At 33.6% G+C, this 26,549-nt stretch overlaps 2 protein-coding genes across 2 annotated transcripts; one reads left to right on the top strand and one right to left on the bottom strand.

Annotated features, from left to right (window-relative positions):
* The first annotated feature begins 12,577 nt into the window (after positions 1 to 12,577).
* On the top strand, positions 12,578 to 13,424 carry LOC108319249 (ethylene-responsive transcription factor ERF023). The gene has a single exon (XM_017550311.2). The coding sequence runs from the start codon at positions 12,742 to 12,744 to the stop codon at positions 13,294 to 13,296; it is 555 nt and encodes a 184-aa protein (XP_017405800.2). The 5' UTR covers positions 12,578 to 12,741; the 3' UTR covers positions 13,297 to 13,424.
* Positions 13,425 to 23,269: 9,845 nt separating this feature from the next.
* On the bottom strand, positions 23,270 to 26,119 carry LOC108319247 (uncharacterized). The gene is made up of 3 exons (XM_017550309.2): positions 25,885 to 26,119; positions 24,631 to 25,511; positions 23,270 to 23,791 (listed from the first exon to the last, which is right to left on the bottom strand). Exons 2-3 carry the CDS (start codon positions 25,485 to 25,487, stop codon positions 23,368 to 23,370), a joined length of 1,281 nt encoding a protein of 426 aa, XP_017405798.1. The 5' UTR covers positions 25,488 to 25,511; positions 25,885 to 26,119; the 3' UTR covers positions 23,270 to 23,367.
* Positions 26,120 to 26,549: the final 430 nt, after the last annotated feature.

Here is a 26,549-nt window from a genome sequence, read left to right as displayed (position 1 = left end):
AGCACATAGAGGTCTCGAACTTTTTATAACTATATATTTGTATTGAATAAAATATACAACCTTTACATTTTTTAGTGATCAAATTTCAAATTATATATACACACTAAATTTTATTTAAGAAAATTATGAAATATAGTTTCCATATCGAATTTAACATTTTCAAATTTAATTAAAACTAAGCAAGATTTAAATAGAGACAAAGTTGCATCTATGAGTTTATATGAGTGCTAGCAAAATTGATTTTATAAAATAAAATTTCACAATAAAGTATTATATTATTAACAAAATTTTATTAACAAAATTTTATTGCTGATAAAAGAATATTTATTAACTAATTTTATTGATAAAAATATTATCGATTAAAAATAATTTATCAATAAATTTTATTGACAAATTTTAAAATTTTAATTACAAATAAAAATATTCATCATCCTAAAATTTATCGATAAATATGTCAATAACTTTTAAAAAAATATGTTTATAAATGTGATAATATTTAACATTTTGAAAATTCATTTATAAATTTATTGGTAATTATATTTTTTAAAGTTCGTCCAGAGTTTTGTAGTAAATTTGACCGTAAAACAATATCAAAATTTTTCACAAAATATGATAGAATATTTATTATAAATTTAATAGAGATGAATGACAAAATAAAGAAAAAAAAGAAAGAAGAGAAAAAGAAAGATGAACCAGAAGAGGAGGCATCAACATGACAACAAAGAGGAGGAGGAAGAGTCATAGGTGCCAGACATAAAATGACTCCAACAACTAATGCAATGATAACAACAAACATGACAATAGTGTCAACAATGATGAAAGAGAGGAGAAAAAAAAAAGAAAGAATAATAACATAAGGAGTAGGAAGAATAATACAAAATCGTAATATATATCGATAAATTTTACCGATATAAAAAATTATCGATAATTATTGATAAATAACAAAAAATTGTGATTAATAATTACTAATAATATTTTTTCGTTAATAACTTTTAATAAATTTTTCGGTAAAATTTACCAATAAATTTTTAATCATTATAAGTGTGAGGACCGTAAATTTTTGGAGGTGGGGATACGACAATCAATCACCCATTGCATTATTAGAATGCAATAATTGGAGTGCATTATTGGGAGTATTTTATTACTGGACGCACCCTTCCATCAAAAGGGGGGGATAACTGACTTCTCTCTGCTCATCACCCATCTTTATCCTTTTTCTTCTCTATCTTTTCCTTCCAGCCAACATCATCGTCTTTCACACACAGCCAAATCAGCCTCCTGTAGATACTTCAAGGTAGACGGTGGTCCGTATGCAGGTGCGGCGGAGGTGAAACCCCTCCCTAGGTTGTCGTGGCTGGATCGAAGGAGTAGTGACGTGGAGGCCAGATCGCGGTGGTGAGGAGCAGCCAGTTAGTCAGACGTGGCACAGAGACGCCGGAGAGAGAGCAGACAGGATCAGAGGCTGGGTTGAGGTGGCTGGATCAGTGGCGCGGTGGCCGATTTGGCAGTGATGGAACAAAAAAAAAGGGTGGTTATGGTGATGGAAGAAGCTGGAGGAGGTGAAGGTGCTAGTCCAGGATATGAGGTTGCGGGTGGTAGTCATGGTTGTGCTTGGAGAAACCAGGTAAGGGGGAGCTAAAATTGGGTATATGAATCGTAGGAATAATATGTTTGATATCATATTATGATTATCTAATATTTTTGATGAATAATTTTATGTTTAGGGTATCCTTCTTTGCTATAAATCTGTATGGGTAATTGTAGAACTATCATGTTGCAAATCTGGGAAAATGGGTGAAAGATATGAGTTTCTGCGTTTTCTCTGCATTCTGTGCAATTCTGCAGAATTCTGCAGAATGCACGCTCGTCCCATTTTGGTGAGTCAAAATTGGACGTTCGTCCAATTTTGGTAAATCAAATTGGACGTTCGTCCAATTTGTGCTCGACCAAATAGTGGTCGGCCAAAGTATATGAGTGTTCGGTTTGGTGCTCTAAGATAACGAATGTTCACGTTCGTCCACTGATAAAGTTAGAAATCTTAAACGTTCGTCCTTAGTCAAGTTTCCTCAGCAATGTCAAGCGTCCTGGCTGTCGAGCGTCCTCTGGCTGTCGAGCGTCCTTTGGCTGTCGAGCGTCCTCTGACTGAACGAGCGTCCTCTGGCTGAACGAGCGTCCTATGGCTCAACGAGCATCCTCTGGCTGAACGAGCGTCCCTTGTCTGACTGAACGAGCGTCCTCTGGCTGAACGAGCGTCCTCTGGCTGAACGAGCGTCCTGGCTGAACGAGCGTCCTCTGGCTGAACGAGCGTCCTGGCTGAACGAGCGTCCTGGCTGAACGAGCGTCCCTTGTCTGGCTGAACGAGCGTCCCCGGCCTGGCTGAACGAACGTCCTCCTCTGTTGGACGAGCGTCCTCCACTGTTGGACTTAGTATTATCAGACTCCGATCGTAAGCGTTCTGTATTAATGATAGGTAGTTCGGTTTCATTTATGTTCATTCCCAGATAGAAATTGTCCATAGTGAATGTTCGGTATTAATTTGATAGTCTTAAGTTCCAATCTTAAGCGTTCGTTATTATTATGTGATTAGTAATTTATAGCGTTCGATCTGGAATATGCTTAGGTTAGATTATAAGTGTTTGGTCTCGATGATGTATCACTCAGATAATGTTCATCTTAGGCAGTGTTCGGTGAGATTTGACCTTTTAACGTTTGTTCAACTAGGGCTCAACCTAGCGTTCGGCTTCGAGCGTTCGGTCTAGTGTTTGATCCATGTTCGTTTTAAGAGTGTTTGGTTTGGGTCCCGAGTTTCAGTGTTCAGCTCAATAGTTCATTGATTCCCTAGCGTTCATTCAAATAGGATCCAATCAAACAGTGTTCAGTGAATAACGTTTGGCAGATAGCGATCGTCCAGTAGCATTTCGTCCAGTTGAGTTTGGTGAACAGTGCTCGTTCAAATGTATTCTACTTTTAGTATTGGATTCTAAGTTGGATGAATTTATGCGTATAAATGTTTGGAATATAGGATGTAATGTGATATGTGTGAATGCATGAGGTATGATAATTATTATGATAAATGTATCTCATGACATTGATATGAGATCATGCATTTGCTCATGATATGAGTATTGTGGGGAGGTTTTGTAATGGTATAATGTAAGTTGAGGAACATGTATAGTATGAATCTCATGGAGAGATTCTGAAAAGTTATGTTGTTAGTGTGTATGTTGATGTTGAGGGTCCCGTAGTTGGAGGTTATCCTGATACTCTAATAATCATCCAGTCTCATGTAGAGAAGGATGAATTATGTGGTGAGAGGAGCAGGAGGTCCTGGTCTGTGTGCCGGTTTTGGACATAGTGAGGGGACTAACCTTGTGAATGGTATGAAGTATTTTAGAAGTGTAATTGTAAGAAAAAGTAGAAGTCATCACAAGTGCATAACCTCCCGTGACCGCTCATCAACGTATCATCCAGATGAATGTCTAGTAAGAATTGTGGTATGATGGTATATGAGGATGTCTGATATAAATTTTATATGATGTTTATATCAAAGCATTTATGCATGTTTTATAATTGTTGTGTTGCATGTTAGCTAACCCTTACTTATTTGTGCATGTATCGGAAAAATCTTATTCTTGCGATGATCGTATAACGTTTTTGTTGTACGGGAGCAGATGAAGGATTGTCGCGTGATCTGGTGCGAATGAAGAAAGAGATGGAAGACCAAATTAGAAAGATTCAATGTTTTATATTTGTAGTTAAATTTGAGCTTAAGATATATGTATAGGGTTAAGTATGAGGTTAGGAGGTGTTACTGTAAATGTATTATTATAATATTTTTGTTGAGTTTGAATTTGATAGGGTGAATTTTTGGGATGTTACAATAAGTTATCCATCATTTTTTTTACTAACAAATTTCGTGAATACAGATAAATTTGATTTTCTTTTAGTATCTCAAGTTTAAATGCTAGATAAAAAATATAATAGAAAAACTTGACAAAAATAACAAATTAAATTATTCAATAGAAATTAGTTATTATATAAATTAAAAAAAGAATAATTAACTCCTATTTTATTTTGATTCAGTGTAATAATTGAGATGCAGCTAAATAGACAGAACAAAGTGAGACCACAATTCCAAAATCATATATGACAAATTTTGGGTGTCCTTTTTTAATAAGGTGTTTGTCTAAACCTAAAGGATCCAATTTCATTCACTGCTGATCTGTAAAGAGGGAATCTGAGCTTAAACTTATGGACATTCACACAAAAAATATCCTCACTGAAAAAGAATTGAGTTTTGAAAGCTGTTAAAATTAAAATTCAAATATAAGTAGAGGCCCTTATTTATTATTTAAAAAAAATTAATTTTTTTAAGTTTAAAATTAAAATTTGTGTACAGAAAAGTTAAAAAAACTCATCCTATAGTACTACATCAACATCATATTTAAGGCATACTATGTATGTATATAGTGTGTGGCTTGAATTTGGTTGTTGAAAATGTTAGTTGAATCTTTTAAAATTTATGTGCTAAGTCATTAAGATTTTTGTAACTAAATCACGAGAGGAATTGGAGACAAGCCAAAATTTAGTGGGTCTAAATAATTTTCGATAAAAATTACATAATTATTTCTGACATATACAGGTATAGGTTACATTTAAAAGAACTTTTCTTAAGAAATTATTATATCAAAACTACAAAAAGTAATTAACTACATTGACATCATTTTAATCAATAAAGTGAACTATAAAATGACATTATTTGGGTTTGAAAATAATAACAATAATAATGATTGGACTAAAAATATAAATAGAAAGAGATAAGACAATTGATGGGATCCATAAAATAGCTATCATTTTCAAATTTTCTATATTTGTGCTCAAAAACTAACTAGATGACATTTGGCAATAACAAAGACCCATGGGCTTTTTGTTTGTCTATATCAAACCCATCATCCCTTACCAACAAAAAGTTCACCTCACCCACTCAAAGCCCGTAGAAAATGTAGAAGCAACAAAAGAGAACACAAGTCACGATTATCCCGCGTGCAATTAAAAATTTAACCTTTTTTGTTTTTACAATTAAATCGAATCAAAATTATTTAATTTTAGTAAATTTAAAAATAAAAAATTGTTAAAATTTTATAAAGATCATTCTTTTAAAATTAATAAAATTTCTGAAATAAAAATATATTAATAATAGTAATAATAATGATGACGAAGTTAACATAGTGATACCTTTGCTGTGTTTGTGTCCATTCATGATTTGGTTACCCTTGAGAACCTGAGGCTTGGAGACAGTGGTGATAAATTTTGTGGGGTTCACCACGCGCGGTTTGCTTGTGTGGGTCTCACGGTCCGGTTCACTATCATATGACAGGTCCAATTTGTTTCCCCCTTGTTTTGAAAAAGCACGTTTCTTTGTGAATACAACTTGCAACCTGCTTGTTAAAATGTCTGAATCATTGGAGGAGATTGTTGTTTTCTCTTTTGTTTTGTTTTCCTAATTTTCTCCCCTATTCATATAGAGTTTAAATTCTCTGCTTAAAATTTTCACGTTGTAATTAAAAATTGTTAGTGATTTAATTTTTTTAATATATTTTAAAATATCAACATCCATATTCATCGGGATATTTTAAAGATATAATGGAAGAATAACACAGAAAAATTAAATAAAAAAAATCCAAATTCTTCTTATACTTTCATTTTCATTTCAAGGTTTGACTAAAATAGTGACCGTTAATTCCAAATCCCATTTCATGATTCTCTTACCATCCTTGAATATTTTATTAACTTGCTTTTGTTTTTTTATATTTGTTTACATTGAAATAAATAATCGAAGGTTGCTTGAATTTGGAAAGTGGCATGTAGCTTGGGGCTCAAGCAAAATGAGTAATTGGGTGTTAATTTCAAACTTTTCAGGTCTCTTCTCCGAATTTGTGACCTGTGAGTGTGATGTTGTATTTTTTTAAGGTTGGTTTCACAGTCAATGTTCACTAAAAAAGAAGGAAAAAATAAAAGTAGCTACCCAAAGTGGATAGATTTTGGCCATGATTATGGAAAAAATTTAACTTTATTTCGAGACAAGATCTCCACCTCTATAAGCCAATTTTGCAATTCCATAATTGCACGTTACACTGTACTTTTTTACAAATAATTGGATAATAAGTTAGTTACATATATTTTGGACAAATTGACACACATAGTATCACGTTAAAGTCTAATGATTTCTTTTAACTGTAAAAGTTTAATTTAATTTTATTCGTACGCTTTCCCTTTGTATACATCTTATATCATATAACATACGTTGCATTTTAATATCAAATGATACTACAATATATAATATAGTTGAAATTGATTAAAAAAAATTGATTCTTATTATGTTTCGAAAAATAAGGTTTATCAAATTCTTTTCTAAGATAAGTTGTTTAATGGTGTTTGTTTTAAACTTTTTTGTTGGTCACTACGTATCAATGGATATTTCTCAAAGGTATTTTAGTACTTAAGTCAGTTCGATCTAAAAATCAGAATAATAAATGTGTAATTAATGTCTAATCTACCACCTTACCTTGAATATCTATTTATAGTTTTTTATAGTAGATTTTTAGTTATTGTAAACCTACTTACTGTCAAACTTCACTAATCTTGTTTAAGAGTTTAATCAAAATGATTTTTTGCTTTAAGTCGTTCTATCTTGGTTGTGCGATCCTTTTGGTAACAATGTTATCTCGACTACTTGGTTAATAAAAATTACCTCATGTGGCTTACTGATGGGTTCACCATCTGGCTAACTCGTTAACCAAATGGGATATACCGTACGAAGTTTCCCAAGACCAAGCATCATCGAAGAGTTACGAAGGGGTTAATTATTTTTGGTTGTTCAATGCTCTACGTCAGTTGTCTTTACTATCTACAGTTCATGCTAGATTATGATTGTTGAGGGTAACAGTTAGGACATTTCGAACTTTGCACCTATTAGAGAATGTGAAACATTAGAACATATTTTGGACTGCTAGATGCGAAGAGATCTAACGATTGAGATTGCAGGACAGTTAAGTCACCCACTTCTATAAATAGGGGTGAGGTTGGACTGTCATTTTCAACTTTTTATTTTTTTGGTTCTCCTTTACCGTTTGTTTTCCTACTCAAGGTAATAATGTCAATCGTTCATATTTCTTTGTCTGAGGAGTCTTCTGGTCGGGGTATGCTGATAATGTGTTGTTGGCATCAACGTCATTGTTCAATTCTTCGCGCAATAGCCAAGGATTAGCCAAACAAAGTTTAGATTCGGTCGATAGTACAACCACAAGTGTACACATTAAGGAAAAGAATAAGGGCTAAGCTTCAGATGACGTTGTCGAGGAGGATTCAACCGCAAAAATTGAAGTCGATTGTACTGACATAGGGGATAAACTAAACCACCAAGTCATCTCGGTTTACGATTACGTACCCCATGAGGTTCGCGATTATGCAACTCGTTTCCGTCGGGGGTAGGGAATTGTGTGATTGTGTCGAAAGGTCATATGTGCTCTATGGTGAGATGAACAGTAAAGTCCTTAATGTGCGCGTTTATAAGGGGAATGAACGAGTGTGTCATGGTAAAGAAGGATCCTCGTTGGACTTCTTTTACGTGTATGCCTGTCAATTTAACGATTTGCTTATGAGAGTGTCATTTGATGAGTTTTAGATGGGCGTGCCACAAGAGGTAAACCTTGCACCCAAGAAACTACACTTGAATAATTGGGCATGCATCTAGGCGTTTTGAATCTTATGCTCCGCATTGGATTTGACCCTTACATCAACATTGTTCCTTCATCACTTTCGTACCCACATATGAATATAAAGAAGGGATATGTGTCATTGATTGTCAAAAAGGAGAAATGACTCTTCAATCTTTCTACGACTTCGTACAAAGGGTTAAGACATAAATTTTTTAAGGTATCCATAAAAGAAATCAATTGGGAGCACTTTTTTTACGCTGATGGGTAAATTAAATTCCCTTTGAGTGGACTCATAATCCTGAGTAGATAACCTCTTGGCACACGTCTTTGTTTACATCTGAAGAGATGTTGATACTGGCGATCCTCGATCAAATCTCCCCCCGCCTCCTAACCAGGAAGCTTCTCTAAAGTCATGGGTGTTTGATCCTTTGTGATGATGTTTTTAGTTAGCAAATTTCCTTATTGTTTTGATATTTGCTCGGTGTTAACTTAAGCTAAATTTTTTGTTGTTTTTCAGACATCATGACTTCCAACATCTAAAGAAGGTCAACTCATTTTGCAAACTAACGGCACAACACACGACTTCTAGGGCAGGATTTGGCTCAGCTGATGCTGTCTCTTTCCATCCTTCACCCTTCTAACAACCTTGTCTTTCATTGATGTGGAAAGGGCAAGACAACATATTCTTAGGTTGCTCCCTTGACCACAATTTTCCTATTGAGCAGGGTATCGTTAAGGAAAAAGACAAGGGGAAGGATAAGAAGAGATCCTATCATTAAGGGGAGAAGTCTTTTTCTTCCAAGCCTCATAAAAAGAGTCAACGGGCAGAGGGAAAGACTTTGACAACCTTGATGGGTGACATCTTTGGCACAAGTTAACTCTGGGTGCTAAGGTCTTATTCAACCTAAGCGGAGTAGAGAAAGATTTGTTGAAAAGCATCACCGAGCAAGAGGTTGTGGACGCCATTGCCAAGCTTAGTGTATGGGTTGCGCTACTAAGCACTAAAGTTATTATTGGTGTTAATAATGCTATTGGTGTTAATAATGCCGAGGTTGAGCGGTTGGGGAAGGAACTGTCTATCGCACAACTGAACTTGAATCAGGCCTTGAAGACCAATGCTGATATGGATGCTAAGTTAAAGGTAGTTGTTACTACTCATGTTAGCCACCAAAGAAATAAAAAGAATCTTGAGACCCACCTTTTAGAGGCAACTACCGAGGAAAAGTGCTTGGCCGACGAGAATTATCGTCTCTAGAGGTAAGTGGACAATCTACTATTGGATTGTTAAAAAGATAAGGAGACCATGGATGACTTAACACCACTTAGTAGTTGATCTTCAAGAGATAGGTCAGGTAGTTATTGAAACATGAAGCTGGCTTCAAGAAGTCTTTAGCTTAGGTGACCTACTTTTATAATGTCCCCCTTGACGAAGGCAAGTTCGATGTCTATGAAGGGAAAAACTCAGATCTCTTCACGATATGTCGATCGACAGGGAATGATCCTAAAACTAATGCCTCTACCTATGTAGGCTAAGATGTTGGTGATGCTTCTCAACAATATTAGTTTTTTAGTTACTTTTTTGAAGTTATTTTTTGGACCCGATCGGATATGATATATTTTGTAGAAAAGTATAGGTTCAAACATTTAAAATAGTTCTTTTATAGAGATCATACTTGATATGTTATGATTGTTCTTCTTTGAACTATTTGCTATTTAATTGTTTTGTCGCTTGACGTTATAGCAAATGTTGACACGGACGGTCTTGCACTAACTATTATTCGTTATTTACTAGACGACAACTACAAATTTCCACTCATCCAAATTGTCGAGCTCTACTCTTAACTATTGCACATGTTGAGCGGTAATCATTGCTAAGGTCTCTGCCTTAACCCATTTCGTGAAGTAATTAATTACCATTAGTATGAATTTCTTCTAAGCCTGACAAATTGGGAAAGATCCAACAATATCCATTCCTCATTGTGCAAACGACTAAGCGGAAAATATGTTGTTCAATTATAATGTGGGCATCTTGACGTCGCTGCCATGCTCCTGACACCTCTTGTATCTATCAACATATTTTTTGCAGTTTGCTTCGAGTGTCGACCAGTAATAACCTGCTCATAAGATTTGGGCTTTTAGTGCCTAATGTGTATGTCGTAGATGCAACTGTGGAGCTCATCCATTACATATTGAGCTTCCTCCTCATAAAGGAATTTTAATAAGGGTGTCGAAAACCTTTTCATGTACAATCTTCCCCAATGATAACGAGTCATGTAGTTCGCTGAGTGTCTATAGGGTTTATCCTTTCGCCTTGATGTTGTTTCTTCATAAACATTCTAACTTTTTTCTCTCTAATCATGTTGGTCAATTATTGATACAGTTAGACATTCAATGACAAGCTTTGTTAAAACCTAATTTATTATAGTACTTAGCTGTCCTTTCTCTTTACAATTTATAAATTTGGATAGTAAGTATGCTCTAGCATTTTTTGTTCGAGGAATATGTTCGATATCAACTACTTCAAAGCTTTTCATTAATTAAGTTTCTTGTATTGGAGGATTTTATCGTCTTTGACCTAAAAAGTCTCCTATATCTGCTTGACGATCAATTGGGAATAAGTTTTACAATTAACTTTGGTTGTTCCCATGTCCTTAGCTCCCATGTTCATACTTCGCTTTGTTATTTGATATATTGAAATTAAAAATTAGGAAGTTCTTAATTCTAATTTTGTTCGCTCTTTCGTTTTTATCAGATGATCCATCTACATAAAGCTTCCATGATTAGCCAAGATGATTATCTTGTTGTAACGCTACAACAAATTACTAGGCGTTGGCCTTAGACTGATCCCCACGATTCAGAACGTAGGCCAAATTCTAGCAGTTCGACCAACCAACTAATCATATGTTCGATGAAGTCCAATTTTTCCAACATCTTTGTGATGTGATGTTATGTTCGAATAACTACTTGGTGACTTTGAAAATAAGGCCTTAGTCACATAGCTAGTGTTAAGAGCACTAACGTCACCTTCTCGATCTGTTGGTATTAGGTTTTAGCATCTTGCAACACCCTGATGATGAAGTATATGAGCTTCTGTTTGAGGGCTTCTCGGGTTAGAGTTGCACTTATGGCCTTTACTTTTACGAACACCACTTCACAGTTTTCATCCCATTTCACCATTGTTTGCTTTTTCATGACCGTAAGGATTGATCTTATCTTTTTGGCCTGACGAGATAAGAATCTTATAAGGGAGGTCAAATGGATGACTAACCTTTGTACTTCCTCCAAGTTTTTTTGGGTCAAAATGGATGCCCTAACATTTTTAAGACAAACCGGCATAACCTTATAGCAAAAGTTTGAAAGGTTCTCCAATGCTAAAGATGTTGAGTTAATAAATGTGTTAGAGTGAGTACCTTTCAAACCTTATAGTAAACTTATGTCAATAATGACCTTTCATGCCCTAACATCAATTGGTGAGTACCTGTCAAAGGTTCTCCAATGCTAAAGTTAGTTATGTTTGAGTGTTAGAGTAATAAATGTGTAATTATTGTCTAACCTACCACCTTACCTTATACCTCTATTTATAGCTTTTGTAGTGGACATTTTATTATTGTTGGCCTAATTACAACCTAAACTCCACTAATTTTGTTTAGGAATTTAATCAGAATGATTTTCTACTTTAAGTCATTCTACCTTAACTGTTCAATCGTTTTGATAAAAAATGTTATTTCAATACTTAATTAAGAAGATAGAAATATCACATTTAACTAACTAACAGGTTAACCACTCGATCAACAAATTGATCGGACGGGACATACCTTACAATAAATTTTAAATGTTACTCAAAATTATTTTGCAATTAACAATATTATAATATCTGAATATAAATTTATATAGATGAGATTAGAGAAATAAGTTAATTAAGTATTTATTTAATATTCTATTAATAAAGTAAATGATAATATTTGTAATTTTTGTTGTAATGTCGTGGAAAAAATCTCATTATTGTGATAATTTTCTGGAAGTTACTAGAATAATTTGGAAAACACTTTTGAAAGGTCATGAAGTTTACTTTTAGAAAAAAAAGTAGCTGATAAATTAGTTGAGATTTTTAAATAAAACCTTAAGATATTGACATAATTTATTGAACTAGTTGAAAGTGTGATTAAACAAAACCAATTGTTGGACGAGGTCAAAATATAAAACGATACAAAAGACCATATTTATACAACTTCAGCGAAAAACGTTTGCAGGTAATTTTAATTTTAAACTCTTGTTATTTTTTTATTAAACAATAAGTACAAAGAATGTAGTAGATAATGAAAGTAGTTTAATGTTAAATAATTCTTTTAGTGTAATAAATAGTTCAAAATTAATTGAGGCAATGAATTTTAAAATTAACATATTCAGAGCAAAGAGGACAAATCAATAAATTATAGAAGTTCAAATCCTAATTTTAATTGCTTGGGGAAACAAGTTAAAGGGAAGGTGATAACAAAAGTGAATACTCTCTTATTCTTGAAAAACCAGCACAAACTAAACTTTATAAAAGATAACTTGTTAATGTAAGATATATATTTAATATTGATTAATGAAATGTAAGTCATATTTTTACATTTGAATGTTGTGATAAGATTTTCTTAAACACTTATCTAGTGAAAGAATATCCCAATACATAATTTACATTATAATAATGTTTGGCACTAATTAAAGAAGTAATTAAGAGTGAAGAAAATTTAGGTGTAGAAATAGTAGTAGAAAGAAATGCGCATAGTGGTGCGCGTGTTGCGATGGTGAGAATGTGCGAAGGAAGGACCAACGCTTTCTTTATTTAATTGCATGCTGGTCCTTTACGTAGAAAAATCGAACGAGTAACTTTAGTTCCTTTCCTCTCTATCTTTTTCTGTAGGGGTATTTCGGTAATTGAGCGGCATTCGCCATTGTAACGAACTAAAAAGCCGTTTGTTTATAAATGCAGAAGATAATAGCGGAGACAAGCTTCTGATGTACATTAAAAGAATTCCTAATGGACCAACCGCCGCACCACCACAGCAGCGCCGCCACTACCTCCGCCGATAAGCCCGCCACGCAGCGAGGCGGCACGCGTCACCCGCTCTTCCGCGGCGTCCGCAAGCGCCGCTGGGGAAAATGGGTGTCCGAAATCCGGGAGCCGCGCAAGAAGTCGCGCATATGGCTCGGCTCCTTCCCGGCACCGGAGATGGCGGCGAAGGCCTACGATGTCGCAGCCTACTGCCTCAAGGGCCGCAAGGCGCAGCTCAATTTCCCCGACGAGGTCCACCGCCTCCCGCCGCTCCCTTCCGCCTGCACCGCCCGCGACATCCAGGCCGCCGCCGCCAAGGCGGCCCACATGATGATAGTCCAGGCCGCCGCCGACGCCCCCGACTCCCCGGAGAAGAGCAGCATTACCTCCGGCTGCGGCCACGCAGCCGATGACTTCTGGCGAGAAATTGAGCTGCCGGAGCTCCTCCACAGCAAGTGGTGGACCTCTTCCGCCGACTCGTCGCCATGGACGGAGGATGACCTCCAGCCGCAGCAACCCTTCACCACGGCGTGCTTGTAGTTTGTAATAATCAATAAAACCTTCCGCTTCTGCCATTTGGTAATTGGTATATTATTATTGCTCATATACAATTAAGTTACTCCTTCTGTTCTTCTCCTCACAATAATTATTTACATTAATTATGATAACTGTTAGCACTGTTAATAATAACATTTTCACTAATTATTTTCGCCACCAAATTACTTAGCATAATTAATATTAATTAATTTTCGTGGAAGATAAGATAAAGTAGTTTCTCCAACTGAATTCAACTTCCTCAGTTCATTTTTGCTGAAACCATTTTTATCCTTTTTTTTTCTTCAAAAAAATATAAATTAATTTCAACGTAAGAGAAAAAAAAAACCAATTCACTTATCTTCTTTTTCTTCAAGTAGCAGTAGAAAAATCTATCCAAATGCAATCATTGTTTGTGGCACCATTAGTTTAAGCAAAAATTAAGTATTTCATTACCTGTCCTTAGCACGAATAAGTTCATATTTTCCGGTAAATATTTTTGAAAAAAGTTATCCAAACATATCCTTATCCTTAGTGTATATATAACTTTCAGTTACAAAGGGAGTTCGTGCAGGGTTTGTTTTAATCTATAAGTAGCAAGTGTTGTTCATTAATCTATCTCCGAAGCTCTTTAATCTTGCAATTTACTCGTAAATGGTAATTAGTGATAATTAACTAGAACAATTTATTTTCTTGTCTTTATCCTTTTAACAGAAGAAACGATTTATGAATGGATTATAATTACAGATAGGGATTCGAGCACATATACATATGGATAGATATATAGATATAGTTGTTAGTTGTTTATTCGCTGTTCTCAAACACTAGGGTACTGTGAACAGTACTTTTAGATTTGTTTTTCCCATGTGGTGTTGTGTTATCTTTGAAGTTGGAGGGCACTTCATGATTCTCTCTATACCTATCTATCTATCTATCTTTCACTTTATTTTATTCTCATGAAAAAAAAAGTGCATTTTTTGTGCACAATGACGGAGATGCTGAATCAGTACATACACAAGCATTAATCTTCCAACTGGGAGATAACTAGATGCTTAATTTGTCTCAATTCGTTGAAGTAACACCTTTACGATGGTGATGATTATGATGAGTGGTCTTTTTCGGATAAAGACCTCTTCAAAGAGTGTGCTCATGAATTATGCATCTAATTTTTTACTAATTAATGATCTTTTCAACGTAATCTAACTCCTTGTGCTAGCTACATTGCAAGAGTTTTTCTAACTTGAATCACTCTATTGCTTATTTCTTTTCCTGGATGTGTTTCATTACGCTGATATTCCTACGCATTTGCTTTCTTTAAACCATGTTTGGCAATTTCGGTTTCAGAAGTCAAAGATGCTTTATAGCGTTAAAATTAAAACCTTGCTTAAGGAAATTCTAGAGGGTTGTGCCAACCATTCGTCTTCTTCTTACTTTGCATGCCCTACTTTGACTCCGCTAACTACCAAGCTATATTAATCAGCATTTTAATGTCATTTCTTCCATTTTAAATCTTTATCTTTGACTTACACTTATAATAATTTCCTTTTAATCATGTTCAAAAAATATATATAAATATCTGATTTTTAATAAAACCCAGATAGCAAGAAAACATCTAGTCAAAACCCAATATTGAGGATTGGAATACTAGGTATATATGTATATATTCTGTGGATGTAACGGGTAATGAAATACCAAATAATTAGCTTCACTAAAGTCAAATTTAGCACGTCATTAACTATTTTGTTATGGGCATTTCGTGCAGCAATGCAATGATGTTACGTTTGACCTGTGAAGAAGAATCTATCTTACAAATGAAACACTCTGGAAGACGATTATGAATAATTATCTGACTTAAGGGTATATTAAGAAGGTGTATTATACTAATTTGGTGGCATAACGTTGTCCATGAATCAACCATTTGGTCTGAAGGGTGTTTCCGTTTTATGCAGGCCTGTAATATTCACATAACAAACATATGGCACAAGTAACACTTTCATGGAAAATTAACAACGATTGGGTTTTCGTCATTTTGTATCTGGATTTTTCCAGGGAAAATGTGACATGAATTGACTTAATACTAGAAGCTTTCTGTTCTGATGCCAAGTCTTCTTTGGAGTCCGAAACTCCATTAAGATTTTATTTTTTTGACAGATATTTCCAAAGATCGAAGAAGAAAAAAGTATTTAATTTTTTATATTTTTTATTCGATTTAAGGAAACTGGATTGATGAAACACTCAACCATGATGTTTCGGTTTTTAGTAAATAATATCGTGAACGTGGTTATTGTTTTCTGACTTTCGGCAATCCCCATTCACAAGATTAATGGGGCAAGATTTTTTTCTTGGAAACCAAAATTTTGACGGAGAAATATCATTCGATCTTATATATTTTTCCTACTTTTAATTATAAACGTCAATATCGGTTCACAGTGTCTTCCAACAAACATCACTGTTAAAATTTTAATTTTTTAATACTTTATAATTTTTTAAAATTTTGATCTATCCGTATATTTTTAGTTATTGTAACTAAGAGCCTTCTATTAAGTCAATCACTTATTCGGATAAAATGCTACCTTTATTTGTGACTGTTCTTACTCAAGGAATCCAACTTCATGTCTTAATTAAAGAACCCAAATATCAAACACCATTTATGCTACAACTTTCGGTTGTATATCATTGTTTTAGAAATAAATGAAAAATACTTAATACATTATGTTTTATTTTTCATTAAGTTGTTAATAGCTACATTTTCAGTTCATTAATGGAAATTATGTTGAAAGATTTAGGAGTAGAAAAATGGGACAACTCGACCCTATATTGGCTCATCGAAAACAGATTGGGCCGAACTGGTCTGCCAATTGAAAATAAGTTGAAATTTAGAATCCGACCAATAGATATTGATTTACCAGTTTTGATTTTGATTGATTTGATAGTTGAAGTTCAATTTGAGATTTTTTGTTGTTGTATATGCAATCCCAATTTCAATACCTGTATGTGTAGAACACTACTTGTATGTTGTATTTAATAACATTGACAATTAGTAGATTGAATTGAAATCAAAAATTCAAAAATTAACTTGTTAATCATCATCTAATGCAATGTAAAAAAGTTAGCTAGAGATATAACTACTTGTACCAATGAAAATTCAGAACAAGAATTTGCTCCCAAAATGACAATCATAATTCTCAAATATAATTACTTGTACCAATGAATATTCTCAAAGCAATCTTAAATATTCTCAAAACATTTCTCTTTATCGTATTTCTAGAAACTAAACTTACATTAGGATTTAGATAAGTTATCTAAATTATAAGCGCTTCATCTTAACAAAAAGTTGAATGATAAACTATACTGGATAATCAAATTGGCACACATCTCATGGGAAAACATTTTATGTATGTTTTTTTCTTTCAACTTTCCTTGCTCGTCCACTATCATTTTCCTCCTATCTTCACATTTACTTTTACTACATGTTTCAATATGATACTTCAAATATGAAGTTCCATATTTTTTGCTACCAATTATGTATTTTTGGTTGCAGCCATTACACCTTGTCCTCTCCTTTTCATCATCACCAACCTCAATCCTTGTAAAGTATTCTCAGCAATAAAAAGTTGTTGACTTATCATTTTTCTTTTTAAGTTGAACATTCTTATTATCAATATCATCTTCAACCTCATTTTGGGTTACATCATCATCTTTCTCATTGACATCAATATTCGTAGGAGTTTACTAATTGACTTAGGCATTAATATAAGTTATTAACCACCAGGTTTACTAAATCCTAGCCAAATCAAATTCCTAAGTAGTAACACAATAAAAGTTTCACAAAAATGAATCCAATTTCAAATTACAATTCACTCGTACACATACAATAACACAACACAATAATAACAATTCTTATTCCATAATCGAAAAAAAAATAAATCAAGGCACAATTAGGGCAAAATCAACATATTACAAATGGCTTGACACAATTTAGGGCAAAACAATTAGGGAAAAATCACAAAGGGAAAACTGCTTCAAATTAGGGCAAAAGTACGAAATAACGAATTAAATAAAAAAACTTGTTCGCGTTAGTGACTCTTATCTAACTCCTAATGACACCACGTCTAATTGGTGGTGGTGGATCGTGTTTGACTGATGGTTATGGCTCGCAACTACGATAAACAATGTTGTTGCCTCATGTCTGGATTGTTGTTGTGGCCTACAATTGAGTCGTATACAAGGTGGAGTGGTTCGTCGTGTGGTGGGGCTGATTGTAAATAAGTGAATATGAGATGGATGAGAGATAATGACAATATGAGAAGAAAGAAATGAGAGTTAATTTTGGGAGAGGACAAGATATGAGTGAAGTGAGTGTCTAAGAGTGAGAAACGAAAATGAAACAAGGAAAGTGAGAGATTTTTCTATGTGTGCTAACAAAAACACGTGAGTGATGTTCTAATTTTATTGTTATCAAAACGGGTCGCAAACTGACCCAACTTGACCTGTGGACTGGCCTGAAAGATTTACTGGTTGAAAACTCTGTCTCAGCCCGACTTTTTTGGACGAACTAACACATCGGGTCTAACTTATTTTGTCATCCTAGAAAGATTATCTGATTATGAAAATGATAAATATTTAAGAATGTTGTCACTAAAAGAAAACATAAATTTTATTATAAGAAAACAAAAAATGTATTAACATCATTTTAGCTGATGCAAAAAATTAATTTTAAAAAAATCTAAAAGAACGTAAAATTATTTTTAAATTTTTTCATTAAATAAATATTTGTATTTAACAAAAAAAAATATAAAAAAATAAAATTAGTGTTGTCTTTACGAACATCAATAGGTATGGGTTGAAGTTCCTTACTCAAAGCATTTCAAGTTGTCTTGAAGATCAGATGGGCTCCCTAGTTGTCTTCCATCATCCAAGTTACGTTGTTCGCTCTCCCTCTTCCTTATCCAAACCGTGTGGGTGGTTACTTGTCAAAGACACTCCGACGCTCAAGTCAGTAATATAACCGAACGGTTAGCACAATAAATGATGCATATATTGTGCATAATGATCCTAAAGTCATACCTGAAATCTTTATTTTTACTAGTTGTGATAGACTTTTACCTTTTGTGGGTCTAATGACGACCTAATAACACATTAATCTACATTAGGAGCTTAATGAATCACTATCACTAATAATCTGACTATATTGTTAGGTCGTATTAGGCATGGCCTAAGCCTAAATGGATGACCCAGGAGAACAGTCTGGAAGGACGACTTGGGTGGACGACCGAAAAGGACGGTCTGAATTGATGGACGACCTAGGAGGACGGTCTGGATAGACGACTTAGGAGGACGACTTGAGCGTTGGGCCTGGATGTTGTTTGACCTCTCGACCAGATCGTATGATACACACCTAGATGTTGTTTGACCCCTCGACCAGATCGTACGATACACAACATATCGTAATGTACATTATTTATATTGTTTACGTTAATTACACTATGTTATATATTTTTAATTGTAGAGTATTTGTTAAAAATAAAACATCCTACTTTCATTGATGAAAAAATAGTATATGATGAAAAAGATTATTAATTCCAAAAAATTGTTATGTAATCAATAGAAGAAAACAATCATATAATATAGGCAAATGTTGAAAAAAAGTACCAATTTATATAACATTTTTAACAAATTTTTTCTCTAAATAAAATCAAACTACATTAATAATTATTATTTATTGAGCTCAGAATTCATTTAATATTATATTTAACTATGAATTTTTGTAAAAATTAATATTTATCAATTTATTCTTAACCAGTAGCCGACACTGATCAGCATAACTGTAACCCTTAAACAAAACATAACGACCTCTAATTAAATAAGCAAAACTAATGCTCCAACTTGTAACATATTACATCTTGTTTTGAGGTTTGAACTATCAAAGAATTAAATAATAATCTCTCCATTTTAAGCTCAATTTTTTTCTGAACCATGATTTTATGATTCCATACACAGTATTAATCATTAAGAAGAGGTCTCTCTTCCACCATGAACTTCGGGTCTACTTGGTCTAACTTGTCAACTTTCAACTTTTAAGGTAATTGTTTCTTTTCATCGAATTTCAACGACCAATGCATTCCAGTGTTTTTGGCATGTCCCAAATAAATGACAAACAGTTCATCATTATATATATTAAGCTCAAATTTACTTTTTTTTCTTTACTAATCAAAGTTTATAATTTACTTACCCTTCTAACAATTAATACAATGACATTAGAACGGCTGGAAGTGAAACTGTTGTGCAGTACTGATGCTTATTTATCTGTGTGCGAAGTTCTTATTCTCTTTTTTTGGAATCTTATATATAGTTATGCAGCTGTGGGAGTGGTTCTGCAATGTGGCTTTGCAGCTGTGAGAATTATTTCTACGTGTTTAATTGCAGAATAAATCCTAGTTCTATATTAGGTCTTGTATGAAAGTTCTTGAACATAGTTGAAAAAAAGGAAGAAAAAAGAGAGGTAGAATGGGTAACTGGGTGTATACAAAAGATGTATAGAGCACAAAGATGCTGCATGTGTTGTGATAAGGTGACTTTACGCTATTTCTAAGGGATACTTTTCTAACCCCAAATCCGTACTCATTAACGACACGTTTTCCATCCACAAAAAAGAATCATGCAGGTCCATTTAATTTGTCTCCTTGCCCTTTAAACCAGACCTCTCGAATAATGATATACAGATAAGCCTAAGATTTCAGCACTAGGTCCAAAATCCATACACTGGACCTAATATCAATTAAGTGCTGTATTTCTCTTCCTTGGGAAAAAAGAATAATAACACAACACTGTTATGTTGCATATTATTGTCAGTGGGGGTCCTGAGTCCTCAGTTTTAACTTCTATATAGGTGTATTAATTATCGTACTTTGGCTTTTGGTACGCACATCCTGATTATTGAATTCTTGCCGAGGAAAAACAACCGGACACGAAATTGATATGATATATGCATGAATCATGTTATATCTTCAAAATACATGACACATTGATACTGATTAACCTTAATCAAAACAAAAGAGTGAAAACTAACCATACATATGAGATATTCTCGTATGAGTCTTATCCTATGTTTGGATGCTATCAGTGTTGGAAATCACATTAAGTATAGAAACAAAGTCAATTTATATTATATAATAGATGTAAATTATATCTCTCTGTAAAATTGAATTTACTTCTTAAGATAGTATTAGAGTAATGTATTAGAACAAGATTTGTTCGTTTGTTTGTTTGTTGAGTCCCACACGAACTACTTTGAACAGTTTCACTTTATAGAGTAAAGACAGGACGCAAGCAATACAGAATAACAGCAGAATGGTAAAAACTGAGCAGTTTCAACTGGTGCTGCTGGAACTGAATGACATTTTTATGAAGGGAAGAGAGAAGAGTACAAAAAAACACATGTTGGTTAGTGTGGGAAACATTCTAGAACTCAGTGTCAGTGGACTTGAAGAGTAGGTTTGGAAGTGAACGAAGGGGACACGGTGGTGGGAACAAGTGGATAGTGTATGAGACAAGCACAGCTTAAGTGGTTTTGTTTGGTAATGGTACAATCTTTTGAGTCATTTATCTGACAACAAAAGGTGGGGCCACCCTATTTACCACACGTGAGAAGGTTTGGTTTGATTTGAGAATCTTTATTCCATGGGGGTTGATATCATATTGAAGGTTGAACATGGCATGTGATATTGTGGTAGCTTGATGTGTTTTTTATTGGTTTATGGGCACTGCAGATACAAGCCTGGCACATGCACCTTTACAACAGGAACGGTAGTTCCCCTTCAGATCTTGTTCTATAAAGTTTAGAATAGGGCATGGGATTTCATTCCTTTGCTATAAAGAGGAATTCAAATTTATGCTCTGTCTTTTTCGTTCATCTTTGTCTGGTTTTCCAATAACTGATGCTTATTGATTAACAGATACCTTTTTGGCTCTCTTTTTTCATATTGTTGTTTTGCAATGAACTATGGATATATAATCTCCATACTGTAGTTTTCAACAAGAGTGTTGATAGCTGTTATACCATTAGCCACTCGTAGGATGGTAATGTAGAAGGCAAACAAAACAAACGCTTTCTGTGATTGTTTTGTAGTGTTACAATAATAACCATAATGATTAGGAAAATGTTCAACGTAAAGATTTTTTTTTTCTCTTACATTTGTTACATATATTAGATTATTTGATATTTTAGATATATATTTTATATTTTTATTTTTAATTAATTTATTATTATTTTTTATTTATATTTTGGGTTTAATTCATATTTTTTTATTATAATTACATTATCGCTTTTACATAGTGGAAAATTAATTTCATACTTAATTTTTTTTATTATATATTAAACATAGTATCTAGAACTAGATTCTTCTAAGAAAAAAATTTTGTTGTCTTTGTCATATCTTTTGTCGGAGCCATTATTATCACTATTGTTAGAGTTTTAGTTTCGACTAACGGTTACTTGATTTTTTTTGTCTCGTCAAGACGATCACTGTATCGTTAAAAACACTTTCACTATTGCTCCTACACGCTCTCATGCGTCTCTTGAAGTTGTAGATGAACTCATTTTCTTATTGCGTGTGGCGATACGTCTCGTCTCCTCTTTGGCATGTTCAAAATATCGTCTCTTTCTTCTCTTTCAATTTGTGTTTGGAGAATCTTAAATTTTTTGGATTTTTCTCTCTTCAATAACTTTTTGCATTACTATTTTTTTGTTTACTTTTCTTTTGTCATATGTGTGTTTGACCCGTCTAGTGATAAAGATAATTTTTGTTAGTTTATTTACAATAGTGACTCTTTAATAATAATGAGATGTCAATAATATGTTCCTCAATGACGATTTTTAAGAAAAAAATTATATGAAACAATCTTTTCGATTTATTACTTAAAAAAAATCTTTTGAGTTGGTATATAATCTTTTATGTTGTTTTCTCACATTATTAACAATTTTGATATCAGTCGCTCAAATAAATATTTTCACATTATCCTATTTCTATTTTTTACTGAACACAAGGAGAGATTAATAACATTGATAATTCTTTTACTATAGAACAATCTTATTTTTCTATTCTTTTCACCAAATATGAGGGGTTACATCACGAGAAGGATTTAGTCTCTTTCAAAGTGACATCACAATTCAATTATCACCAACTGACATTCACGGACAGAAGCTTGAGTAGAAGGGTATATCGGAAATAAATCATACTTAATTATACTTATTATAGTCATATGTGCTTTTATCTCAATGATTTTAGGTGAATTTAATCTCTTAATTTGATTTATTAATTACTGGCTGGAACACACTAGCTTCACATATTTTTTTATTAAAATAATATAATTTTATAAATATATTTGTAAGTAAAACATATAAATTAATATATTTTTTTTAAAAGGTGATATTATGAGTAACAGTTACAAAAAGTTGTATCAGAAAAAACAGAGTTTTCTGGTATAGAGAAATTTTCTTGACAGTGAGTAGTCACCCATGACTCCTCAATTAATGAGTAGTATCTAGCTTTTGATTTTCAATATAATTTTTAAATTAACGTGTTTTGGAAAAAATTGGAAGTAAAATATTTTATATTCATCTTTAAAACACTTTTATATATATTTTCAAGATCGAAGAAATATAATTTATAAATTTGAATTTTCGTTTCCTAAAACTGCATTCTCTCACCACCACCATAGAATAGAGACTAATTCTTCCAAAGTGTCATTATTATTACACCACCAATTATAATTGATATTGCTTCTACTTCATCCTAGACGGTCATTGCTACTACTTCCACCAACATGGTCATCCTCTCAATTTCTATTTTCGTTGTCATAATTTTATAGAGTTCATGTTATAACTATGCAATTCCTTTGAAGATATTTTGGTACACATTCCATAAAACATTGCAGAATGTACACTAAGGACTACCAAATCTACAAAACTAAATACATATTTAATATAACTATTTGCTCTTCTTTCTATAATTTAGTGAATTTACTCTATTAACTAGTCTTCATGCAAGGCAACACTTCACTCTAAATGCTAGAAAACTATGAACAAGGTAACATGCATCCTACAGTCCATCCTAAAAGCAAGCCAGCCCCAACAAGACTCAATCCTAAAGCAAATGCAACAGCATATGTTGTAATGTTTGGCTTTTCAAGAATTTCTTGTTTGGCATTGCCAATTTTTTGCTTTCTCTTGCCAAGTTTGATACCTTGGAAGATAGTAGTTGGCTGATCCTTGTTCTCAAGCTGATTTTTAAGAGACTCTAGCTGCAACACTTGAAACCATTGCTTATAGGCAAAAAGTTGTGATGCCTGCATAAAGAAGAGTGCAATAATGTGCCTTTTCTCAGCACAAGCTTGTTTAGCTATCTCCTCTGCTTTTCTCGCACGTGTTTGAGAATGACACAATGCTTCCATAAGTTGAACTTTGCTGGGGTCTTCTTCAAAAATTTGTTCTGTGAGGTAACTGGAATAAAATTGCAAGCAGATTGGTTTTAAAACTAAATCACATGCCTCAAGTGAAACTCAAAATCTGCATAATCTAAACTAGTTCCATCCACTCAAGAACAGGAAAAAAGAAATAATTCTGACAATTATAGTGATACTCTTGAGGTTTCGTTAAATTTCCTCTAATGACTTTTACTCCAACATCCTTATTTTTTTGAAATGCATTATTCTGAGATCCCATGTTATCCAAGAAATAAATTACACCATATACTTTCCTACAAGGGAGTTGCTGTAAACCATAAAAGGTCAAGTAGTCAGGACAGGTGATCATTTTCAAGAAAGTAAAGGGTGTGTGTAGTTTGCTCAAAATATTAGGTCCTGATATCATATTAGGAAGAAGACTTTAAATTTAATTCAACTTTACAAAACTAATTTAATAAAGTGAACTTTGTCTAATCCTATCTCTTGTCAATGTGGAATCTTCAACGTATTCTTTTCGGTCAGTGCTCAAATCTAAATTGACTAGAAATAAGATAAAATTATAATATATAAACATAAGTAATCCTTCTTTTACTAGCCGAGATTTAAGTTTAAGTTCACTTTTTAATTAAGAGCCTATTCTAGTCTATGCATAAGTTCACTTTTTAATATTAATATGGAATCAGATGAAAAATATATGAATGAAAATCCTGTAATAGGATCATGAGACCCAGGAAAAAAAGGGTGAGATGAACTAATTTCCCACAACACACCATTTCCCAATTATTAACCTGTTCCATTAAAAATATTTTGGGAGTAAATTATACCAACAAGGTCTTGGTGCAACCAAGTGAACCAATAACTGTGAAGAGAGGATACCTGGAGTATATGTCAAAATCAGAATGTAAATTCCCTTTGATGGTTGAAGGCCCCAACCTCCTCTGCATTAATCCTGATTCTACACTTCCCTTTGCTTGAACATTGAAATTGGAAAAGGCTTCGCTGTCAAATGATGTTCTTATTTTGATATCAGTGGTATCATTGCCTGGTTGTCCACTGAGATACTTCCGAGGAGGTGGAAGGTCACAATTCTCGATATGGTCGAGTGATTTATGCGAAACAAAGCAAGCTAACTCATCTCTATCTCTAGTTTGCCACCATGGTTGTGCCTTCTCAACTCCAATCAACGAATACTCAGAATCCATGGAGAAATCATTAGTTTTCTTGGACACTGAACAGCTTACAGAATCAATATCCATTGTCTCATGTTTAGCCATCATATCCACTTGCTCAGAATTTTCTGAAGACTTTTCAATACATGCCTCTACCACACCATCCATGGAATAAATATAGCCATGCTTGTCGTCACCAAAGCTACAAGCATCTTTTCTTTTTTTATTTCCATTTCTAGCTTTCAAAATTTGAAGTTCGTCCTCTAATGCATTTAACTGTTCACAGGTTAATCCTTTTTTAATACAATAGTCAGGTTGCAATTGCAACCACCATCTTGAGTCAGGAGTCACATTGGAAAAAGAATATTTGTGGTTAAAAAGGGTGACATTAACATCAGCATGATCAGATTCATCAGCAGCACTGGCTGCTCCAAAATCAAACAATTTCGATGTTGCACGTGAAGATTGACAACAAGCCAACTTAGGAGCTCTTTTTGCGTCTTCTTGAACAAAGCAACGATTAACAGCTCTCTGCCACACAGCCCTCACTTCTGCTGTGGCCATCACTTCACTTGTTCTTCATGATTTCTGTGCCAAACAAAAATGTCAGCAGCTAAGTAAGCAAAACCAAACAGAAAACAAATTTATGCATTATCTGTGAAGAGTTTACAAACATGCATTACCAATCTAAAACTTTTTCCTAACATCAATTGATCAGAAATCATCTTTCGTGTAATTACCCTTACCATACATGATAGTTTGATTAGTCTCTGTTAAGATGATGAAGCATACTCTATTCGTTCAAAATAAACATTACATCAGGTATGAAAAAGAAACAGAAACATATAGTATTTATACTGCAATAAGCATACATCCAATTCAAAGGAAACTAAAAAAGAGAAAAGGTTCTGAATTTATTCAAAATTCGTCATAAAGTTTTGGAATTTCTTCGCACACTCACCAGATTACGCACGATTTTCGAAGGGGGCCAAAGAGCTCATAACATTTAGAAACTGCAAAATCTCCAGATGGGTAGTAATGTGCTGAACAATTTGACTTGGTGATTGGAATTGAAGATTGGGTAGCTGAAGATGAAAGTAAGTTAGAGATCATAAAAATGAGAAACATCGAAGAAGAAGATGGTAGTTCTTTATAAAGGTGACGATGGTTTTCGTGTCAGCTTATGTTGTTTTCTGTTTCATTCTACGTTGTCGGTTTCCACAAGCGCAGTGGTTTGGACAGGTATTACGGCGCCGTTTCATGGTCTTTGCTAATTGGTGGAGTGCACAGGAAGAAAGATTCTACCAGAGTCGTATGATCTTAACAGTTTCGTACTGACACGTGGCACGTGAACATAATTTGGACGGCTAGTTTTCAATATCATCATTAGATGCACGTGCCACTTTCTATAGGATAATTATTACATTATTTTTTAATGTTTTCCTATTAAAATATATCTTAGACATATTTACACACTAAATAGGAAATAATTCTCCAATACAAAATTCTCATTTTTTTTTAAATAAAAATTTAAGTGAATTAGTCATGAAAGTTCAAGAAATATATGGAAATTTAAATCATGCATACAAAAAGTAATATATGAGCTTTTACTAGGATTACTTCAAA

This window comes from Vigna angularis, chromosome 9 (assembly GCF_016808095.1).
Source record: "Vigna angularis cultivar LongXiaoDou No.4 chromosome 9, ASM1680809v1, whole genome shotgun sequence".
Classification (NCBI taxonomy): domain Eukaryota; kingdom Viridiplantae; phylum Streptophyta; class Magnoliopsida; order Fabales; family Fabaceae; genus Vigna; species Vigna angularis.
Note: the sequence above shows the minus strand (reverse complement) of the source record. Positions and strands in the feature narration are given on the sequence as shown.

What these genes read in the sequence shown, in the direction of transcription:
- LOC108319249 (XM_017550311.2), top strand. Translation starts at nt 12,742, where the DNA reads ATGGACCAACCGCCGCACCACCACAGCAGCGCCGCCACTACCTCCGCC.
- LOC108319247 (XM_017550309.2), bottom strand. Translation starts at nt 25,487, where the DNA reads ATGGCCACAGCAGAAGTGAGGGCTGTGTGGCAGAGAGCTGTTAATCGT. An exon ending in GATTTTGACATATACTCCAG is followed by an intron (nt 23,792 to 24,630) that starts GTATCCTCTCTT and finishes ATTTTATTCCAG; the next exon opens with TTACCTCACAGAACAAATTT.